This window comes from Dysidea avara, chromosome 2, assembly GCF_963678975.1.
Source record: "Dysidea avara chromosome 2, odDysAvar1.4, whole genome shotgun sequence".
NCBI classification, from domain to species: domain Eukaryota; kingdom Metazoa; phylum Porifera; class Demospongiae; order Dictyoceratida; family Dysideidae; genus Dysidea; species Dysidea avara.
The window spans coordinates 11,829,713-11,845,959 of record NC_089273.1 but is presented as its reverse complement, the minus strand read 5'-3'; the positions used below and the strand labels follow the sequence as shown (position 1 = coordinate 11,845,959).

Sequence of the window (16,247 nt, the reverse complement as noted above, 5' to 3'; positions counted from 1 at the left end):
CCTGTGTATATATATTTAGTATTACATAATACACAGTTTTATTTATGCATCACTTGCTTTATTCATGTAATATTCTGAGTGGTCAGTCTACAAAGAAGTGGTCACTTTTGAGAGGTTTTACTTACTTCATATGCTGTTCTTCATAAAATAGATATGTGGTGAAAATTTCATGTCGTTATTAGTTTCCTATCTAGATTTATGACACTTTGTATATTGTGTTTGGTGCCATGCAATATACATAAAAAGCATTGAAATGCTGTACACAAAAATCATCACACTGTCAACTTCTTTTCCTTATATTTTTTGATAGGAACCAGTGATTGAGGTGGGGTTTGCACTAAAATGACCCTGACAAAATGCACAATATTGTTCATACCAATGAATGTATGGAATGTTAACTATTTAATTTAGTTGGAAATCTCTAATAACAGTGCTGTGGTATCACCATCAGTCAGTGTGAACTCGCCAGTAGTGAGTGTGGCGGCTCTGTCATCTTCAAGTGTGATAAGCAGTGCCACCCCTGTGAGTGTTTGCTCTGGTCAAACAAGTACATCAACAACTATTCCCCAAGGGAACATCCAAGACTATCTGAAGTCGGAGTCACCTTGCTCTGCGCGGGTTGGAGGACCATTGTACGAGGCAACCCATGAAGTACTTCTACAAGGTAAAGATAGTGAACCCCAATAAGAAAAGTGAGTCAATTGTACGACAGCTAAACAACTTTTCATTAAAGTTTGCAAGTGTTGAGGAAGCCAGGGAGAAGTTTAAAGAACAATTTGGAGACCAGGTGCCTGATTGTGAATTTGCCCTCGGCTACTTTGATGGTTCACAGCAAGCAAAAGTGTGGTTATACACATCAGAGGACTTTGTGGCTATGTATAACAAGTTTCCTAGAGGTGGAACAATCAATCTTTGGTGTGATGGGAACCATTCTAATGGAGTAGGTCAGAAGAGGAAAAGGGGAGATGCTGCAGAACAATCATCTTATCATCGCCAAGCAAAGGAAGAGGAAAGTGAGGCAATATTTACAGAATTACAAGAGAAGCATTCTTCAAAGTATGACATGCCGAGGCTACGTTTATGGTCAAGGATGATATCAGCAGGAATTCATGACAACTATGATGAGCCCCCAAACATACCAGCTTTTTCTGGCTCAAAGAGAGCAAAGAAGGAAACACTGTCTGACTGCTTTAGTGGAGCAGCTGTTGCTGTAATGAAAGCCCTGCAAGGCAATGACAAGGAAAAGGAAGCTGCTCCTTTATCAACTGGCACGTCACCTGGAAAGTCCATTAATATTGACCTTCGTATGAAGAATTTTGAGCAGCTGAGGTATCTTCAATCGTTGTATTCTGATGGAATACTGACTGAGGAAGAATATATGGAGCAAAAAAGGGGCATCTTGGATAGCTTAAGATACTTATAACCAAGTATCAACACGTTGATTAAATACTTTCCATTACAAATGCATGATTCACTATATATGCATGATTGTACATGTACTGTACTAGTCATAAATTTCACAATGATTAATCCATTGTTTGCAATCAGCTGAAGATAAAGTTGAAAAACTTGAATACAGTTGTGTCTCTGCATCAAGGGGAGCATCATTCTCACTTCTCAATACTTGCTTCACTTTTGAGAATGCTTCTTCAATCGGGTTGTAATCTGGAGAGTATGGTGGAAAGTAATGTACTAGTACACCAACCTTCTCTAACACTTGCCTCACTTCACTAATGTGGTGAATTGAACAATTGTCCAGCACTACTACTGAGTGGGAGTTCCTACCATCAAATGGCAAAAGTTGAGGCAACAAATGACCATGCATGAAGTCATAGAATGTATCACCGTTGCTAGTACCTGTTACAACTTTAACATCCAGGATACCCTTCATTGACATGCAGGCAATCGCAGACACTCTCTCTCCTCTAATTAGAAGTGAATGGTTTTTTGGTGATCTGCCTCTTGCACTATACCCATGCTTACATAACAGGTTTCTGCGATCAGCACCAGTTTCATCTATGAAGACAAACATATCAGTTGAATACACTGAAACGTCAGATACATATTGTTCCCTCTCAAATGCATCTCTTTGCAATGCAATGTGGCATAGTTTTTGTCTGGTAAATCCACTTGTTGCCAGGAAGTGACCAATAGTTGATATATGAACATCAATTAGGAGGAATTCTTCTACCGCAGCTTGGATCTCATGTAAATAAATTGCTGGGTTACTGGTGACCAAGTTTAATATGAACATGGCACAGGCTGGATTTATCACCTTAAAGGCTGCTTCCTTGGGGTAGCTCCTCTTTGACACAGAGCCTGTGCTCTGGAATAGTTGCAAAATTCTATCAACAGTTGATCTGTGTATATATAAGTTATTAGCTATCCCTACAGAGCTGTAGCCTAGGGCATGCCTCTACCATACTATTCTCCATCTGAGATCTTCACTGTAAGCGCTGCAATGATCAGGTTCACACGAAGCCATATCTCCGTAGCAGTTCAAGTGGTTAACCCGCAGTGGTGCCAAACCAACATTCAAAAGTTTACGAGGTGTGATTTGATTGGCTAAACTAACAGCACGTGACTTCCGCTTTAAAATTTCGTCGATCAAGAACTATTAGAAGCTGTGTAACTGCATGGTAGCAATCAGTAATAAAGTAGTTATATAGCTAGTTACATAAGCTGTATAATAATACAACACCGTATGTTGGCTAGCCCGTCATTGGGACATTAGCCTTTTGTGCAATTATGAACAATGTTGGGTGTTTTGTGGGGGATACCTGAATGTGTAAATCACATTCCTATATTGATGATTTCTTAGCCACTGCCATGGCCTCATCTGAAGAAATTCACTTTTTAAACCAGGCGCACGCCCACAGCCGGCTTACTGAAATTGTTTTCGTAAAAGTGTGCGTGTGTACCTATCGCGGATTGCGTGACCGTTGTCAATAAGTTTTTTTAGGTCAATGATATCACGTGAAAAGTAACCAATCGAAAGCCATTATAGACTGAGTTTAAAATTATAAGTTGGCTGATTCATGCAAGCAGTTACTCATGCCTGTATCCTATTCAGTAGACTTGAGGTGGCGAATTGTTTGGCAACACGTCATGTTGGCAAAGCCTGTTGATGAAGTAGCGCGTATACTATTCGTCAGCGATAGAACCGTCCATCGGTATGCTGAGAGATTTCTTGTAACAGGGCATGTCCATCCATTTGAAAGGCGTAATGGTTGTTATTGCAAGTTAAGTGATGATGATCAGCTATTAGTACTTGAGCTGATTTCGTGCCATCCTGGGATATACCTGAGGGAGCTACACGCAGAGTTGCAGAGAGTGCGTGGAATTGTAGTGGATCAACTATATGTCGTACAATTAGAAAGCTGGGTTTGAGTCGTCAACGGATTACTCACATTGCATTGCAGCAATCAGAAGTGAAACGTGTTAAATACGTGGCTGAGATGTCAGCATTTGACCCTTCAACGATAGTATGGATTGATGAAACTGGGTGTGACAGGAGAAGTACACTTCGTTACTTTGGATATGGGATTAGAGGACTACCACCACAAGACTACCAGCTGCAGCTGAGAGGTATGCGATATTCTGCCATTGGAATATTGTCAATGGAAGGTATTCAGGACGTGTACATTACGGAGGAAACAGTAAATGGTGATGTTTTTCTGGATTTCATATATACGCAATTGCTGCCTATCCTTAGACCTTTTGATGGAAGAAGCGTAAATTCCGTGGTGGTGATGGATAATGCATCAATTCATCATGTCGATGATGTTGTTGATGCCATTGTAACATTGGAGCTTGGTTAGATTTCTCCCACCATACTCACCAGACTATAACCCCATAGAATGTGTCTTCAGTGAGGTGAAACAGTACATGCAGGCCAACGATTTGCTAGTGGATACATCACTCTCCATACCCACTATGCTACTGATGGCATTCCAGTCTGTATCAGTTGAGAATTGTAGAAAATACATAAGGCCACTCCAAATAAATTCTCTGTTTCCCGTCCTGGACTCAGGCATATTTGCATGCAGGCGGGCGGTCCATTTCCATTATTTCATTATAAGATTGGCTAGCTTTTCAAGTCATTATTTGCCTGGCACAGCCAAAAAGGCTGCATAAAAGCATGCTTAAGCTTGTACCTTCTTTGTAAGTTGCAAAAATAACTCAAACATGAAGTTTGTGCTGACTTGATAGCACTGCTGACACGTGAGCTGACACTGTTTCAAGATAGCTTTTACTGAGCCTATCAGTATTCACGAATAACCGGAAAATAATGAAAGAATATGGAATAATGGAATATTTAGAGCTGGCAGTTACCAGAAGCGGGCGGTGGACGGGAAACAGAGAATTTATTTGGAGTGGCCTAACATACTCAGGGTACAAGTGGCCAGTACATACTGTGACACACTAACAAAACAATTTCAAAGTTTAAAATCATGTGTAAAATGTTTTTGTTGGCAGAAAGCACTAGGGCTTAAGCATTGTCAACTGCTCCAATATTGGCTTTTTCTGCTCCAAGAATTCTGACTCATTCAGAGCACCACAGTCATAGAGACCATGCAAATCCTTCAGCTGTTAAAGATAACTGACCCTCAAGTAAGCAATCTTTCCAGGAGACACTGTAGATGACCCTGGGTTATCAGTATCACTTGTTGGCAATGGTCTCTGTGGCTTTGGCGCAAAATTTTTTGCTACTTCTGCCATTGCATTGCTTAGAGCTTGCACAGAACTTAACTGTTTGTGACGACCACAAAATGCAGGTATCCCAGGTGGTTCTTCTAAAGACCTATAGAATATACAATGATCTATATTCAGTGACCACCTCAATAAGACCACCTTGTAACTATACAATACTAGCCCCTAACACAATTTACATGTGCTTGATAACCTCCAATAAGGTCACCTCATTATTGAGGCCAAGACTTACTGTATAGCCTAAACATTTCAAAGGGCATGTTTTTCAAGGTTGAGCAGTGTTACCTAGTTCATGGAATTGCAAACATCGCCAAAATGTATTAGACTATAATTATGGAGGTCTAAATATTTCAAGGATAAAATTTTTGTTAGTACCCACCAAAATCACAAAAATTCCCCCTTGAAATATTTAGGCTATACAGTACAGTCTCACATAGCTATATAGGTGGTCCTATTAAGAAGGTTTAACTGCAATTGTATACATAAATATTATACATCACAAACGTACTTGTGAGTTCCCACATCTACCATTTCGGCCCACAACCTGTATTGAATCTTGGTGAATGTGTCACCATGCTTTTCTCGAAGAGAAGATGCAAGTTTTTCTACTCATCTGTTTTTTTCATCTAATGCACATCTCTTTTGCTTCTTTCTCTGTTTTGGTACATCTTCATCATTGTTAGAACCAATTTCAATTCTGGTCTGCTTGGGTCCATTACACCAAAGTGTAATGTTCTCCCCTTTACAAGCACACTTCCAGACTTCTTCAATGTCTGCAGGAGAGCATATGCTCAGCTTACAGCAACCCCTGTAATATCCAACTGCAAAGTCCTGAGCCGTAGACACTAAGCTTTCTCCAAACTGCTGTACGAGTTCTTTACGTAGTAAAGTTGGTGTAGAAATATGACCCTTAGACACCTCTCTCAGCACATACGTTTCAAATTCTTTTTTCTTAGTTGGATTAATTACCTTGACATTGAAATTCACTTTACGACTTGTAGCAGCACTGCATTTTACATGGCTGGTAACCAAAGGATTATTGACACCTGCAAGTTGTGTGCCGGGGGAACTAGTACTAGACAGTTGAGATCTTGGTTGTGTCACTGCTGCTGAAGTACGTGCTGACACTGAAGTAGGTTGACTGTTTCTTGAGACTTGGCAAAGTTGACTACTGATGTATGACTAATAATGCCGACAAACCTTCTTGGGAGAGAATTGGTGTCACAATACCACTGCTAACTGGCAGTAAGTTTCCACAAATTCCATTAGCCTGTAGCTACAGGAGTACTCACAGACGAATTCATAGAGGCAGCCGGTCTTGTTTCTCCACTCACGGTAGTGACACTGTTCGAAAGGTGGTCCTGGTGCACTACATTAACAATCACTCTGTTTGGCTCAGTTGACACAGCAGTCCCGGTAGAGGTCCCGCTCTCAGACATTTTTGCGGCGCTAGATCTTGTGATACGAGCGAATTTGATTGGCTAATGCCTCTGTAAGAAAGTCATGTGACAACGGTCACGTAATCCGCGATATCTATCTACAGTCAATTGCAGAATTCTTGAAAAAAGTATGCCGTACCGTGAGTGCTTCCATAAGGCTCCCTGTGAGTAAATTTTATTGTCCTTGCCAAGGATTCAACAGCAACTGAACCACACTAATCTTTTTCCTCAATCCGGGTGATCCGGCGTCACTACAAATAGTTTTCCAGCCCACGGAATGTTGGTTACCATTATTCCACGGAACGGCACGGAACGGAATGGCACATTCCGTGGCATTATTCTCCGGAACGGAACGCCTAAAGTGCCTAGATATATCCTCTAAATCACTTTCAAACACTGTACTATGTTACTTTTGTGACAAAAAAAAACGAGCCGGCTGTTTCTTGTAGCGGATAACTAGCCTTTCGGCTATAATTATGCCTCGAATTATGCTAATGTGGGATTTTATCACGTGACCTGCAGCTGTCATCAGGTTACAACACGAAGGAACAGATGAGTTGGTGACGAATGCAAAGAAGTCCTTTTGTGGTGAATTCAGTCTTTGCTGTAGTTATAGAAACGGTGCTTATAGCAGGAAGAACCAGAATGGAAGGAAATTCCGACGGCAGAACCAGAGTGGAAAACAACCTGGACGGCAGAACCAGTGTGGTAGACCAGAGCTAAGAAGGACTGAGAATTACATTTTAGGTACTATAGCAGATCTCCGTGATTTTGATGAGAGATTCAGAGTTTTATAAACAAAGGCCACTCAGTTGAAAACTGAACTTTTGGCTTGATTTATGAAAGAGAAATTTAGTACTGTTGTAGCTATGTTGCAATAAGTATGGGCCCTAACACAGAATTTGAAAACTTAAGTGAATGGACAAGAATCTTTTGGGTATCAGTAAAAGTGGTGAGTGTGTGTTTGTTTGACATGTTGTCTCTCAACGGAACAGCCTGACTGCTCCAAACCTAGCTACAATTTTATAATCTTCTTAAATGCAACAACTTTGTAAAGATCTGGCATTACAGGCTCCTTGAGCCTCCTTACTTGTAAACCTAATACTAATACTAACTTTAGAATGGATTTACCATCAATTGAGCAAAATGAACACTATAGTGGTGATAATGTTAGTGGCTGAAAGTTAAGTTAAAATTTTATCAAATCTCTTTTGTGCTGCATGGGTTTGCTAAGCCTGTGGTGGAGTTACTGAAGTGTTGGTAGCCTGTAGTTGTTTACTAGATAGGAAAACAATGGCAAGGCCAATAAAAAATGTCATTGCTTACTTTCTGGACAAGAATAGCATTGATAGTAGCTTTTTGATGCACTGCAGTATCACATTGTGGTGGTGATACACAAACATTTAATGGTAGTACCCATTTTTTGCCACTTTCTCTCAATACTTTTCTTTGACTGCTTGGTTCACATCAATGAAATTATATAGAACATGCTGACCAGGTTTCTACTCTATTTAGAGCTCATTTTAATATGGGCTCTGCTACTAACAATTAACTGTACATTTTTATGTTTTAGCGGGAAAAAAAGATTAATATTTCCTTACTTGTTTTGTAGTTAATATCATTATGTTAACAGTTGTTATGTTTGCTCCAACATGCAGATCATCTAGTGTGCAGTGAGGAAGGCTCATCACACAGTGGATCACTCCTTTTGGACAGCTCTCCATCGAGTCAACCTGTCAATGAAGCTTCTAAAAACTTGTTCAAAAGTATACGACTCAGTGAAAAGAAGCAGCATCCTCCTGCAAAATAAAAGACTGCTGATACATACAGAGAATCGTCCAAAGATGAAGACACCCATTCCTGGATTGATGAATTACACTTCATGGATGGGGACAAAGCTGTGGTATTGTCGGGTGATTAGATTAATGTTGCAATTATCAATGCTAACCAATATAATAATGAACAAGTAGTTCAACCAAAATTTCAAGATGTTGGCTATTGAGTTATTTGATTGTTGAAAGTGCTTTCAGTCAAGTTATACATGACAGTAACAGAAATCACTTGGTGACAATTAGTAACTCAACCAGAAAGATGTGTTGGTTTTTGATAGTATGTTTTCTTGTGACAACTAATGCAAATGGCCTGTTTACTGCGCACCAGCAAATCAGAATTTACCCTGAACTTTGTAGATGTTCATAAACAGACTGGAAGTAATGATTGTGGTTTGTTCAGCATTGCATATGCAGTGCTCCTGTGTTTAGGTGAAAACCCTGGCACAGGAACATTAGTATTTGACTACCCTAAGATGTGTAGCCATCTCTCATCTTGTATAATATTGAACAACAATGTTTTTCTCTGTTACCAATCAGAGGCAAAAGAAGAAAAATCTGAAAGTTATATAAACTGAATAAGCGAAGGCTTATATAATGCCACATCAACCTCCAATGACATGCTGTTTGGAGTGTTCAGAATGGTACCATGGAGATGTATACATTTCTCCAGTTTCGGTTGAAGCACCTTAGGCAAGAATGTACACTGGAGTTGTCAAAGCTGTGTTGAAACTAGTTAGTGTTTAGTAATTGTTACCTTGTAGTCTATTGTTGTACCATTTATTTGCTGTACTGCTTTTAATTTAATTGTGTTAATTTACTGTATATGTTCTATACCATATGCGTATTTTGTACCGTACGCGTATGGTACATACCATACGCGTACGGTACGATTTTCCGTACCATACGCGTATGGTATAGACATACGCGTATGGTACGTACCATATGCGTATTATGCCTTTTCTCAGTATCTTCTAGCCTTGCCATCACCTAGCTACAATGGGCTGTCTTTACAAGCATTTCTAGCTGAGCAAACTAGAACACAACACAATAATCTGCTTACTACTGAGCTGTAACTATATTATTCATCAGCACACTGCATGCATTTTATCCTTGCCATGCATGCCCATGCATTTCCACTATAGTCCTATACTAATGTACCTAAATCTATGTACATGATCTCACTTTGTCTGCAGAACTTTACATAAATGGTACTGTGCATGTATGCTACTTTATACAGTAGCTATCAGAAGCATGCAGATGGTCTTATATGTATACTCAATTATAAGTGTGGATAACTGACAATTTACAACAGAATTGGGTAAATAAGCAAGGAGAGCAATTACAACATGCATGGTAGCTAGTAAGTTCTAACTGAATTATACATATATGCATATACTGCTTGTGCAAAGCTAATAACTGGAAAAATGAACTTCGTAAGTGTCATCAGTTGTGCAGCATGGCTCCTCACTGTATTTGCATTTTTATATATGTACACTCTTCTTCTTTTGAAGATCCAATGTCTTGTTTACGTACTTTTCTTGTTTATACATACTGTAAATAGTATATTCATCACACTGGACCTACAAGCACAAATTAATGTGGATGTTGTTAACTTTAAAGAGTACATTCAGATAAGAGTAGCTAAACACACTGTCTTCCCATCCACAAGCATGACAGTAAGTAGCGAGTAGCTATACAATGCACTTAACAATAATAAAACAATGCTACTTAATATACATTCATTACTGAACTATACATTAGAACTCATAAACTCACCATAAAATCTCTGCCATGTTATGTTTTCCTACTTCATCTCAGCAGGCAATGTACATGCCTCATTCAATAGCAAAGATTCAGCGAACTACAGTTTAAAAAAATTATTGCAAAATTAATTACTATGCACATCAGTGTTAGAGTATAGCATGTCTAATATTGCTATATTAAGCTATACAGCCATGCAGATTTACATTACTTTGCAAACTAAAAACATTACTTTCTCTACAGTTATATCTCTTTGCTACCAGTCCTCCCTCAATGTTATTGTATCAGCATTCTCCAGGTCTTCCTCTGTTTGAGCAATCATTATACCTTGTATACTTCTCGAGCTCATCTGATTAAAATTGTCTGTTCAACACACCTTTAGTGCCACCAGGCATATAAATATCCATTTTTAAGTGGAATTATAAGCTAGTGTACTAAAAAATTAAAGGTAAACAATAGATTATATGTAGCAACAATAGAATAAAATATTTAATGAAATAATATATATATATGCCTGAAAAAATTGGCTCCATTTTCCAATGGATGAAAATTATTTAATATGGTTGCTATGTTGTAACCAATCAGAATGCAATATATGGATAATTATATCAAAATCTTATGTTTATATTTATAACTACAATGCTACCTCTACTGGCTTAGCGTTTATATCACTATGCATTCCAGTTGTATTCTTTGAAAAATCGTGAATATCAATATGCTGGCACAAATCTACGGCCTAAAAGAAATGAATGTCTTTTGTCCTATAAGTAATGCTTTAGAAGATCAAACTTCAAATTTCAGTTTCTGAGTAAGACAAGGAGCATACTGCTCTTGTTTTATGTTGAAGGGATAATTGGGCGCCTTTAAACCCAAACACATTTTTACAAAGTTCATATATACAAGTATAGAGAAACCCCTATAGTAGAGTTTTGGGTAATATCACTCTATATAGCTTTTAATTATTGTACTAATCTTTGACTATCTTCAGGAGTATAAACACATAAATATTATGTGTGGGTATTGTTCTAATTGTAGGGAAGTGTAGGCAGACCATTTATAGGCAAAACAGACTACTGTATATAATATTATTAATCAATAACTGAAAGAACACAATAACAACTAACTGTTACAACTACAGTACACAATATTAATGTTACAGGTATGCATAAATTACATTATATTACATCATGTCACATCATTACATTACATTATTAACTCTATTATAGATATGAAGGAGGAGTAGCATTTGTAATAATGGCCTATAGTTTTTGAATTTTCATTGTATCAACAATGGATCATGAATCCAATAAGAAGCAATATATGTGTAGCAATTGCAGCCACAATGTACTGTGTGGAAGAAGAAACAAAAATTAAAATTTACCATTTACCACACGTTGTCAGTGTGTGCAGTTGCTATGCAACAGCTAGATAATTTGTAACTGGATTTGCAAAAAGGTACCTTTTTCACAGACAAAATTTGACCCATGCATGCATATTTGAAATTTGGGGTTTCATAAGTTTTTGAACATATATACCTTATAATTGCGCATGCCTGCATGCAATTATCCATGGGTGTACAGTAGCTACTAGTATCTATCTGCATTTTGATACTAAGAGCAAGTTTATCAGTGTAAGGAGTCAATTGTTACATCATTTTGTTTGCTGGTATGTAAAATGTGTGGAAAAGGTACCTTTTCACAAATCTGGTCATTTTAACTCAACTATATTCTAAAGAACGCATACAGTATACCAGCTTGTGTACTTTCAAATCAATTACACTGTGGATAAATGAAGTCATTTATTATAAAAATGCAAGATGGAAATCCATGACAAATAAGGCAGTAGACAGCAGGACGAGGCAATAAATCAATATGTACAAAAGTCAGAAGACATCAAGAAAATAATCCACAGGTGCTTACATAAACCATCATAATTATATGGGTGATGGCTCTATTGCATGTATTTTGTGGAACTGTCAGATACTTTGATGAAATGTCAGATACTTTGATGAAATGAAATGAACAGAAAGACTAGCCCCTCCCCCCTCCCTCTTCCCCGAACAGAAATGAAAACAGAGTGCCATCAGGCGTAGTAAATAGGTACGGCAGTGCAAAAACCTTCTGCTTGATATTATACGCATACCATGCAGGTTAGCTATACTCAGATGGTACGATTTTCCGTACCATACGCGTATGGTTGTACCGTACGCGTATACGCATATGGTATGTACCATACGCGTATGGTACAAAATACGCATATGGTATAGAACATATATACTATTACTTTGTCACTTATTTTACTCGATAATGTTGTTGTTATCAACATAGTTGTATTCAATTTTTGCTCAACTGTGTATTCTTAAGAATTTTTTTTCACTGTGGCATCAATCTATGTAGCAAGGTTAACTTAGACATCGATTGCTGTATAGCTACGTACATAGTGATTGAGTTTGTACATTAACAAATATATATATATATATATATATATATATATATATATATATATAGTGGAGACTGAGGGACAACTAAGTTTATTACAATATTAGTACCTAGACATTGCTGTCAAATACTGCGGCTACTAGTTTTTATGTTAGCTATAGCTTTGCAGACCTGATAGCTATATAGATTTAGAGCTGAATGTAGTCTATAGAACTTCCCTTATAGATCTAGCCGTTCCAGGACGCCCATGGCCACTAAGTAGCTAATACTATAGTTATGATTATGATTATGATTATGATTAGATACTGGAAAGACAGCACTCAGTGCTGGTTACATCCAGGAGGGGGGGGGACCCTCAAGACAAAAAGGGGGTTAATTACAACAAATCTAGTCCAAAAATACAATTATTAAACTGTTCTAGTGACTCTGTATCGATGATGTGATTAGGGAGGTTATTCCATTGCTTGATAGTTCCTGGAAAGTAACTCTGTTGGTAAGCAAGTGTTCTAGTTGGAGGAATTATATATCTGTATTGGTGATGCAATCTAGTTGGATATGAAGTAGGCTTGAAATACTCAGGGAGCTGGATAGATGGCAAAGCGTGATGTAATACTCTATATAGTAAGTTCAAACGATCAATACATCTTCTGCTCTGTAGGCTCTTCCAATGCAGTTGATCCAACAGGTAAGTGACACTACTCATTGGATTGTAATCCGATGCTACCCATCTTGCAGCACGACGTTGTACCTTCTCTAAAGTATTAATTAAGTATAGCTGGTGAGGGTCCCAGACACAACTAGCATATTCCAGCAGAGGACGTATTGATGTTAAATAGGCTGTTATCTTAACTTCTTTGGAACATTTACTTATATTACGTTTAAGAAAGTTGAGACTTTTAGTTGCTTTGCCGCAAAGATGATCGATGTGGTGGGACCAAGACATTGATTGGTGGAATATGACCCCTAGATATGGATGCTGACTCTTCAGTTCCAGAGCTTTATTGTCAATGCTGTAGGTGGTGAGCATGGGAGTTTTGCTTCTTGAACAACGTAGAAAAACACACTTTTCAACATTTAGTTTCATTTGCCAAGTTTTAGCCCAGTGGAAGACTTTATTTAGATCTTGTTGTAGGATACTATTGTCTTCTTCTGAATCAATAATTCTGTAAATAATACAGTCATCGGCAAAGAGACGAATCGAGGAGTTGATATTTGTAGATATGTCATTGATGTAAAGTAGGAACATTAATGGCCCAAGTACAGTGCCTTGTGGGACACCTGACTTTACTGGAACAAACCTGGAAGTTACATTATTTAGCACTACTCTTTTTTTGCGTTGTGTTAGCCAAGCCTTAATCCATTGATGAAGGTCTCCTTGTATTCCATAGTGTGATAGTTTCTGTAATAATCGTTTATGAGGAACTGAGTCAAAAGCTTTTGAGAAATCTAATAAAATTAGATCTATTTGTTTCTGTTGGTCCATTACCTTTAAGATTTCCTCTGTTAGCATTACTAGTTGGGATTGACATGAGTACTTAGGCCTAAAACCGTGTTGGCAATTATTGAGGATATTATTTTGGTCTACATGATTCATAATTGAGTGAAAAACAATATGTTCCATTACCTTGCAACAGGTAGAGGTAAGAGAAATTGGTCGATAATTATTAGCTGAGTTTCGGTTGCCTTTCTTATGTACAGGGACAACATTTGCTGTTAGCCAGTCAGTTGGAAGATTGTTGGTGGTAAAAGATTGAGTAAAAATTACCTGGAGTATAGGTGCAATTTCAGCTCTGCATAATTTCAGTATTTGCGTAGGAATCCCATCAGGACCTGGAGCCTTGCTAGTATCCAATTGTTGAAGTAAGTTTTCAATTCCTTCGGTTGAAAATATAATGTGGTCACAAATGGGATACGTAGGAATGTCCAGATTTGGAGTTTCGTTATCTTCGTCAGTAAAAAAAGTGTAGAACTGATCATTAAATGCATTAGCAATGTCAACAGAAGAAGTAAGCAGGGAGTCATTACTTTCTAAGGTGGTAACGTTTGGATGGTCTTTCTTTAAGTTCTTGATTAATGACCAAAATCGTTTTCTGTTGTTGCAGTGGGAGTCGTCAAATAGGTATTTACAGTAATTGTTATGAGCTTTATCAACTAAACTGTTAACTTCGTTCCTTAGCTTCCTGTACGCTTTCCAGTCGTTTTCATTTTGTGTAGCCTTAGCTTTGTTGTACAATCTACGCCTTTTAGATATCTTACGTTTAATTTCTCGATTTAGCCATGGAGCTTCTTTGCGATTCTTGACCATTCTTGATGGAACGTGCCTGTTCGTCATTTCAAAAATCATATCTTTGAAATTATTCCAGTTATTTTCAACAGGTCTTTTGTAGGGATCACTCTGGAAGAACAGGTCTTTAAAAGCTCTAACATCTTCTAGCATTGATTCTGTGTTTGCTTTGTGAAAAAGGTAAGTTCTGTGCGGATTGTTATTAGGTGCATCGCAAGTTGTATACAATGTAAAAGTAACTGCTTCATGGTCTGACATTCCAGGTACAACCTTGATGTTGTCAATAAGATATGGTGATGTTGTCAGGACTAAGTCCAATACGTTATCGTTTCTCGTAGGTTCAAGTATCTGTTGTTCCAAGCTGAAATCATTAATTACGTCAACAAACAGGTTATTCTCATAGTTGATGCGTTGGGGGACACGTGTGTCTGCTCTGTTCCGTTCCGGAGAATAATGGCACGGAATATGCCATTCCGTTCCGTGCCGTTCCGTGGAATAATGCAGACCGGAATGTTTACTGCACGGAAAGAGGAATTTCAACAATTCTGCAATCTACTGTACCTATGTTTGTCCGTACGCACCCACATGAGCAAATCCTTTAAGTGGTAAAAGCAGTCAGCCTATGAAATTTTAACACTAAATGAAGCTCGTATTAAACTTAAGCATAGGCAAGGTTTACAGTGAAGAGGTTTCTTTTCGCTGGTTCAAAATACGGGTGTAGGGACTCTACAAACTTCGTGAACTACCTCGCCATTGAGATATTCAGTTATTTAACTACCCAAAACACCGTAGCAAGACTTTTAGGTTACTGGGAAATGAGTAAAACTCTGGTCTTTAAAAGGGGTGCGTCCCTACATAAGCGAACGAAAATGAAGGACCTCCTTGAGTGATTGGAGTGATCTGAGTTATTGGAGTGATCTTAGTGATTGGAGTGATCTGAGTGATCTGAGTGATTGGAGTGATCTGAGTGATTGGAGTGATCTGAGTGATTGGAGTGATCTGATTGATTGGAGTGATCTGAGTGATTGTAGTGATCTGAGTGATTGGAGTGATCTGAGTGATTGGAGTGATCTGAGTGATTGTAGTGATCTGAGTGATTGGAGTGATTGGAGTGATCTGAGTGATTGGAGTGATTGGAGAGATCTGAGAGATTGGAGTGATCTGAGTGATCTGAGTGATTGGAGTGATTGGAGTGATCTGATTGATTGGAGTGATTGGAGTGATCTGAGTGATTGGAGTGATCTGAGTGATTGGAGTGATTGGAGTGATCTGAGTGATTGGAGTGATCTGAGCGATCTGAGTGATCACTCAGATCACTCAGATCACCCCAATCACTCCAATCACTCAGATCATTCCAATCACTCCAATCACTCAGATCACGCCAATCATTCAGATCACTTCAATCACTCCAATCACTCAGATCACTCCAATCACTCAGATCACTCCAACCACTCAGATCACTCCCATCACTCAGATCACTCAGATCACTCAGATCACTCCAATCACTCCAATCACTCCGATCACTCGGATCACTCCAATCACTCCGATCACTCCAATCACTCGGATCACTCCCATCACTCGGATCACTCCAATCACTCCGATCACTCCAATTACTCGGATCACTCCAATCACTCGGATCACTCCAATCACTCGGATCACTCCAATCACTCAGATCACTCCAATCACTCCAATCACTCCAATCACTCAGATCACTCCAATCACTCCAATCACTCAGATCACTCAGATCACTCCAATCACTCAGATCACTCTAATCACTCAG

General features: G+C 38.5%; 2 protein-coding genes and 1 long non-coding RNA gene across 3 annotated transcripts; 1 reads left to right on the top strand and 2 right to left on the bottom strand.

Moving 5' to 3' along the window:
• Positions 1-1,504: 1,504 nt before the first annotated feature.
• On the bottom strand, positions 1,505-2,254 carry LOC136247819 (uncharacterized). Its single transcript, XM_066039642.1, has one exon. It carries the CDS (start codon positions 2,252-2,254, stop codon positions 1,505-1,507), a length of 750 nt encoding a protein of 249 aa, XP_065895714.1.
• An 854-nt stretch (positions 2,255-3,108) lies between these two features.
• LOC136247818 (uncharacterized) lies at positions 3,109-3,821 on the top strand. Its single transcript, XM_066039640.1, has 2 exons — positions 3,109-3,173; positions 3,377-3,821. Exons 1-2 carry the CDS (start codon positions 3,109-3,111, stop codon positions 3,819-3,821), a joined length of 510 nt encoding a protein of 169 aa, XP_065895712.1.
• A 5,443-nt stretch (positions 3,822-9,264) lies between these two features.
• On the bottom strand, positions 9,265-10,078 carry LOC136243264 (uncharacterized). The gene is made up of 3 exons (XR_010694815.1): positions 9,978-10,078; positions 9,761-9,845; positions 9,265-9,564 (listed from the first exon to the last, which is right to left on the bottom strand). It is a non-coding gene; the product is annotated as an uncharacterized lncRNA (long non-coding RNA).
• Positions 10,079-16,247: the final 6,169 nt, after the last annotated feature.

What these genes read in the sequence shown, in the direction of transcription:
- LOC136247819 (XM_066039642.1), bottom strand. Translation starts at nt 2,254, where the DNA reads ATGTTCATATTAAACTTGGTCACCAGTAACCCAGCAATTTATTTACAT.
- LOC136247818 (XM_066039640.1), top strand. Translation starts at nt 3,109, where the DNA reads ATGTTGGCAAAGCCTGTTGATGAAGTAGCGCGTATACTATTCGTCAGC. An exon ending in AGCGATAGAACCGTCCATCG is followed by an intron (nt 3,174 to 3,376) that starts GTATGCTGAGAG and finishes TCGTACAATTAG; the next exon opens with AAAGCTGGGTTTGAGTCGTC.